The sequence below is a fragment of the Morus notabilis genome, unplaced genomic scaffold, assembly GCF_000414095.1.
Source record: "Morus notabilis unplaced genomic scaffold, ASM41409v2 Scaffold241, whole genome shotgun sequence".
Taxonomy (NCBI): domain Eukaryota; kingdom Viridiplantae; phylum Streptophyta; class Magnoliopsida; order Rosales; family Moraceae; genus Morus; species Morus notabilis.
The window spans coordinates 90,370-97,731 of NW_010358037.1; the positions used below are offsets into that span (position 1 = coordinate 90,370).

At 32.7% G+C, this 7,362-nt stretch overlaps 1 protein-coding gene across 1 annotated transcript; it reads left to right on the plus strand.

The window, feature by feature from the left end:
- The first annotated feature begins 4,857 nt into the window (after positions 1-4,857).
- Positions 4,858-7,151, plus strand: LOC21403830 (pentatricopeptide repeat-containing protein At3g29230). Its single transcript, XM_010091268.2, has one exon. The coding sequence runs from the start codon at positions 5,033-5,035 to the stop codon at positions 6,830-6,832; it is 1,800 nt and encodes a 599-aa protein (XP_010089570.1). The 5' UTR covers positions 4,858-5,032; the 3' UTR covers positions 6,833-7,151.
- The last annotated feature ends 211 nt before the right edge of the window (positions 7,152-7,362 follow it).

The following is a 7,362-nucleotide window of genomic DNA, read 5'->3' on the forward strand; positions in this document are numbered from 1 at the left end:
ATTAAATATATTATATTATACTTTAATATAATATAATTGTTATTTTTAATTATTTTAGTTATTATTTTAATAATATTATTATTTTCTATATCATAATTATAGAATATATTATATAATAATAGTTTTTTATTATATTAAATATAATAATAAATATATATTATACTGTAATTATATATATTATATTATAGTATAATATAATATAGTCATAATTTTTAATTATTCATAGCATTTTAACTTTATAACTTATCAAACGTTATTATACTGATTTTAAAAGCAGCACAGCTATTATAATTATAGTTTATTAAATACTCAGCTATTTTTTGTAACAGCTGCTTCTTCTTTCAGCACAACTAAAAATAATTTTTCTAAAATTTACAGCACTACCAAACTAAGCCTTTGTTCCGTTTTGTGGAATTTTCTTTTGGCCTTTTATGAGAGTGGAGCTGGAAAGAGCAATTTGAAAGAGTGCAGGTGAAAAAGAAAATGTGATTCTCAAGTTAGTGAAGTAAAGCTATTTTGCTTGTAAAAATAATATGGAAATAGCAGTTTGAGAAAGAGTTTATTTGAGTTAGAAATCAGAATTAAACAGTGTCTTAAAGCCGAATAAAGTGTATTTGAGAAAGAGTTTTTATTAGAACTAAAGCAATGTATTAGAGTCGAATAATTTTAGATAGTAGTGGTATCTAAACTTAATAATCAAATGTCTCGAAATATATAATTATTAATATCTAAAAGATTCCACATTTATTATTTAAAATGTAAAACAAACATTTGAACCAGACAATTGCAGGAATAACCGTATCTGAACTTAAGCGTTACATATCATTACAATTTAAGCGTTATAGAATAATTAATATTTAAAAGTTGAGAGTTATGAACCACTCTAAGTGAAACTTTAAATTTAAATGAGAATTAGGATGTACCCGGGATGGATATTTCAATTAGAGTTACAAATTAAAAGAGTTTACTTGAATGAACCATCAAAATTGAATGTTTTTAATGGAACAAAAACTTGTATTCAAGATTTGCAATGGAAAATATAAATCAGACCTAAACAGTTGCAACTTACAATTGGGAGCAGATTCTGAACTTAAAGTGTCAGATGTCATTACAAATCAAAGTGAGTTACACACTTATCGATTTTTAAAATTTATGAGTTATGATTTTGTCTGAGTCATTGAAATCGTAACGTTAAATGAGAGTTTCCTATGTATTAGTCATTTAATATTAGTGACGAGACCTAATACACTTGGGATCCATGCGGACAAAACTAACAAATGATGAAAAGGTGAGTTATGCTTTGGATAGTACCATTATCAAAACAGTAGGCATTGTAACTGCTCAAACAATCTTTGGATGGAAATATGGGCGTTTGGAATTCGTTTTAAAATAATTTTATTTTTTATATAAAAATAAAAATAAAAATATTTTTAATTTCAGACAAAAATTATTTTTAAAAATGTGTTTAGTAGTTTTATTAAGAGATTATTTTCAGTATAAAAAACCGACTAATATCTCTCTCTCTGCTCGAGAGTGGAGAAAATAAAAACAAAAAATGACTAAAAATTATTTTTTATTTTTTTCTCATTTTACACTAAACTAAAAAATTATTTTTATTTTTATTTTTTATCTTTATTGCACAAAACACTGTTTTGAAAACGTTTTCATTTTTTTTTCTCGAAAAACGTAAAAAAATCAATTATAACCACTATGATCTATCTGTTCCTTGGCTCATGATTAAGTACCATAACAAGCAAATTTTCCATGTTTTGCAGTTGGTTATCAGGATTGTGTATTTTGCCTCAAGGGCCACAATCTCATTGAAGTTTCGTTCTTAAGGGCAGTACCCAAATTTTGTACACACGTGGTAGAACATTAACTCAACATTATGCTTTGTAATTTGTTAATCGTCAATAAATCCCATCTTATAAATCTTATTTGATAGACTAATTATTAGGCTTTCTGAATTTTAATTTGATCATGATATTCTTTTCTTAAGAAAGTGGGTTATGATTGCAGTTACGTTTTATGGATCATTATATTGATTAGTAAATTTTCTCCCTTTCCTCTTTTCATGTTTTAGCAAAGTGAAGGACAAGGGGGCAACGATTTTTCTCCCTTTCTGAGAGATGGAGTTGGACCTTTTCAGATATTTCTTTAGTTGAAAAAGGAAGATATACAGTTGAAAAAGGAAAATATACACTTGCAGTTCAAGTGAGTTGCTAAGCTATTAATATTTAAAGTCAAGAGTTTTGAATTTGTATTGATAATTGAATTATGTAGCCTAAATATGAATTAAATTGTACTGAAATTGATACATTTATTGGAGTTACTAAAGAGCCTGTTTGAGTCGGATTTTAAAATTAAATAGCTTTTAGTGTAAGTAAAGTTGTACATGTATGATTTGAAATATAAATTTGAAATAAGAGCAAAACAATTGCAGGTATAGTAGTTTTTAAACTTAAGCGTTAGAGTTTCAAGTGAGTTACATGGTTATTGATATGTGAAAGTTGAGATTTACGAATCTGTCTTGACAAGTGAAGGTGTGAATTTAAATGAGAATTAAGTTGTACTCCGATTGATACGCTTATTAGAGTTACATAAGAGTTTATTTGAGTGAGAATTCAAATCAAATAAGTGTTTAGTAGAGCTAAATTTGTCTATAGTAAAAGTTAAAATTAAATAATTACAGGTGTAACGGTTACTGAACTTAAGCGTTAGATGTCATTATTATTCAAATGAGTCACAGTCACACTTAGACTTAGTTTGGTAGTGCTGTGAATTTTGAAAAAAATTACTTTTAATTGCGCTGAAGGAAAAAATAGCTGTTACAAAAAGCAGCTGAGTGTTTAGTAAACTATAATTATACTAGTTGTGCTAGTTTTAAAATCAGTGTAATAGCGTTTGGTAAATTGTGAGGTTAAATTGCTATGGGTAGTTAAAATGATTAAAATAAACATGGTATGAAACTTAAATATATATATATATATATAATTATTTTTGGTATTTAAAAATACTTGTTTAACTTAAAAAAAAAACATAATGTCATGATTCTGAAGTATCTAACAATAAATTTATGATAATTAATTCTTTTTTTTATTTTTTCATTCACAATATAGTTACAACAAAAATTAGTGAGTAATCAACATATACAACAAAAATGTATATTTCATGTTCAATCATCTAATTGTGTGGCTAAGTTCAATGTGTCGTAGCAAAGTACGAAAAAAAAAAAGTAAAAAAAAAGAGATGAGAGTTTTGGGTGGAGGGGAATAAAGCAAGATTATAGTTTGTGAGGGTAAGTAAGGACGCATTTGGTCATTTTTTAAAGTTTTTAAGGGTATTTGTGGTATTATAAAATTATCATTAATGTCATCAAGTGATTGACCGAGAATCTAAAAGTAAAAACATTAAAATTGCCGCTTCCGCTTCTAGCTGCTGATTTAGCTGAAATTCTCTTAAAATTGGTTTTTGCACTTTTTACTAAACGCTAAAAGTAGCTGTGGATGAATGTAGAATCACTTTTAGAGTCTGAAAATCACCACTAAACTGAGTCTTAATAATATCTGAAACTTGAGAGTTAGTTGCAAATCTTTCTTGATATGTGAAACTGCGTTACACACTTACACTAACATTAAATGAGAGTTAAATTGTTCTCCAAATACAATCATCTGATATTAGGGATCAAACAACTCATGAAGATCCAACTCTGGAATCTCCAAAAAGGTAAAAACAACTAAAACTAAATATTATCTCTTTTGAATAAGGTAGAAATTTCTTAAATCCTTTAAAGTAACTCTTTTGAATAAGGTTCCTTTGAAACAATTTATTTATTTATTTTTTTTAGAAGTCCTTTGAAACAAAATTGAAATACTAATAAGCTAAGAAATTCTATGGTTTTCTTAGAAGACCTGCTCTTTGTTGCACTCAAAAGATCCTGCACTAAGTATTAACTGTACCTATTATTGATACTAGTGCAAGCTGATGCAGAAACTCCAGCAGTAAAACTAATTATTGGACATTTTGGATAATGGTTTACAAGGAAAATAATAATCCTTTTTTGAACACAAAAGGAAACTTGCGTGAGATTGAGGATTCAGTTGTTTATTTCCAAGAGAAAAAGGGAAAACCAGCTTAATGCTTCTTTTCTTTTGCCGTGTACGGCTAGCCAAGGGATTCCAATTTTTCTTCAATGTACGACCTTATCTAAATTGCGTTACATTGAGTATCTCAATAATTATTATATAAAAAAAGAGTATCTCAATAATTAACATAACTCATAAAAGCAAATGATAGATGTTATTCTTGCTTAATTCCATAAACCAAAAAAGTTATTTAAAAAAAGGCAAATTACTCAAATACTCTATATATTTCACCTAAATATCAACTTTATCCCTTATATTTTTCAACTGCCTGAAAACAGCCTATTATTTTGCCTAAATTCACTTTGACCCTTTTTATTTTTCAACTGCCCTAAATACCCATATGTTCACTCAAAATACCAAGAATTAAGTTTTTTAAAAGGGGAAATGATACAAATACCCAATAAAGTGCATAAATTTGAATTTTTATTTTTTACTATTAATTAATATCATTTTTAATTAAATAATTATATTAGGTAAATAGATATTAGTAAAAAATAATGGATAAAAATCTATACTAAAGTAATTTTCTCTTTTCTAAAGTACCGAGATTACCCTGACAATCAATGAAAATGGGGCTTTGGAAAATCTCAATCGGGCCTCTTGGGAAGGGTACGATGCAAGCCCAGGAATGAAGCCCATATTTCTCTTTTCTGACCCAAAAAGAAAAAAGAGGAGGGAAAGAAAGGAGAAGGAAGAGAAGGATAAGCTGCCATGGACGAAGGCTGTTTTTGAACACCAAAACAGGGGAACCAAAAGCCATCAATCTATTCCCGAAAACCCATTCGATTTCTCAACAAATTCCCCTTAATTCAATCACTTAGTTCGTCAAAGTTCTTGATTATTATTATTATTATTATTATTATTATCATCTTTTGGGTTCTCTAACAATGCAAATGTGCGTGCCGGTTCGAAAACCAGGATGGGTTTCTCCACGAAAACTGCTGGAGCAGAAGCTAACCCACCTCCATAAATGCGCCAACATACTTCATATAAAGCAACTCCATGCCCAGATTATCAGAGCCAATCTCCACCTCGACCCTTTTGTCGCGCCCAAACTCATCGCCGCCTTCTCTCTCTGCCGCCAAATCGCTCTCGCCGTCAACGTCTTCGACCAAATTCCCGAACCCAATGTGCACGTTTTCAACGCCATGATCAGAGCCCACACCCAGAACTCTCAGGGCCCGCAAGCCTTCGCGGCTTTCTTCAACATGCAGAGTAATGGGGTTTCGCCTGATAATTACACGTACTCGTTTCTTTTGAAAGCGTGTTCTGGGAAAGCTTGGTTGTCCGTGGTTCAAATGGTGCATACCCACATCGAGAAATGTGGGTTTTGTTCGGATATTTTTGTGCCCAACGCGCTTATTGATAGCTACTCCAAGTGCGGGCCCGTTGGTGTTTTTGCGGCTAAGAAGCTGTTTTTGGCGATGGGAGTGAGGGATGTCGTTTCTTGGAACTCCATGGTTGGTGGGTTGGTTAAAGTTGGGGAGTTGGGTGAAGCGCGCCAACTGTTCGATGAAATGCCTGAGAGAGATTTAGTTACTTGGAACACGATGTTGGATGGGTATGTCAAGGCCGGGCAAATGAGCGAGGCGTTTGAATTCTTTCAGAGGATGCCGGAGAGGAATGTGGTCTCGTGGTCAACGATAGTGTCGGGTTATAGCCGAGCTGGGGATATGGATATGGCGAGGATTTTATTTGATAAGATGCCTGTGAAGAACTTGGTTACTTGGACTATTATAGTATCTGGGTATGCTGCAAAGGGGATTGCGAATGAGGCGAATAGTTTGTATGATCAAATGGAGGATGCCGGTTTGAAGTTTGATGATGGGACCATCATTAGTGTTCTTGCTGCTTGTGCAGAGTCTGGTTTGCTTGGTTTAGGTGAGAAAGTTCATGCTTCTATGGATAGGATTAGGTACAGGTGTTGCACGCCAGTATCTAATGCGTTGGTTGATATGTATGCAAAATGCGGTAGCTTGGACAAGGCGTACAAGGTCTTTAATGGGATAGGAAATAAGGATTTGGTATCGTGGAACGCCATGATCCATGGTTTAGCTATCCATGGTCACGGTGAGAAGGCACTTTGGCTTTTCGGTAGAATGAAGAAGGAAAGCTTTTCCCCGGATGCAGTTACCTTCGTTGGCATCTTGTGTGGTTGTGCCCATGCTGGCTTTGTGAAGGAGGGCCTTTATTACTTTCACTCCATGGAGAGAGACTATGGAGTAGTTCCCCAAGTTGAGCACTATGGTTGCGTAGTTGACCTGTTGGGACGTGGAGGGCGTCTTGAAGAAGCTTTTAGGCTTGTGAATAGCATGCCGGTAGAACCAAATCCCGTCATTTGGAGTACCCTTTTGGGAGCTTGCCGTGTGCATAATGCTGTGGATCTCGCAGCAGAGGTGCTCGATCACCTGGCTAAATTGGAGTCGTCAGATCCGGGAAACTTTTCCATGTTGTCAAATATTTATGCTGCAGCTGGTGATTGGGAAAGTGTTGCAACTATGAGGGTGAGAATGAGGAGTACAGGAATTCAAAAAGCTTCCGGGGCTAGCTCCATCGAGGTAAATGATGAGGTTCATGAGTTTAAGGTGTTCCATAAATCGCATCCTCAATCAGATAAGATATATCAAACGATTGGAAAACTGAATCAGGACCTTAAACGAGTGGAATATGTCCCAATAGGACATTGACTATAGTGTTTTCCAAAACTCTAGGTAGGTACTTTCCGAATGGTATGCCTCTATAGCACGCTGTCTAAGTCGGAATGGTGGTAAAATTTTCATCAAACAACTTTCATGAGTTACCATGCCAATGCCATTATTGTAAGTAAACCACGTTTGAGAAGAAAGTTCCAAACTGATGGTCTTCTGCTCAATCCATAGATGTCACTATGTCTCTGTCTATATGTACCCAGTGTAAAAGAATATTGTTTATCCAAAGAAAAAGAGAAGAAAAAGGCAAATGCTTCTTGTTTGTATAATACAATTTCCTTATACTTGTCGAAATTCTTACCCGTACTTTGACCTTTTAATCTCACCAGTTTCTACTTTCTTTCTTCCCTCTTCCTCTTCCCATATATATTTCAAAATTTCGTGATAAATTTTCTTTTACATTTTGACAAAAAAAAAAAAAAAAATCAATTACAAATAAATTTATTCTTTTAAAATAAAAATAGAATCTAAGAAACCGTGATATTCTTAACCGACATTTATTCTTCCCC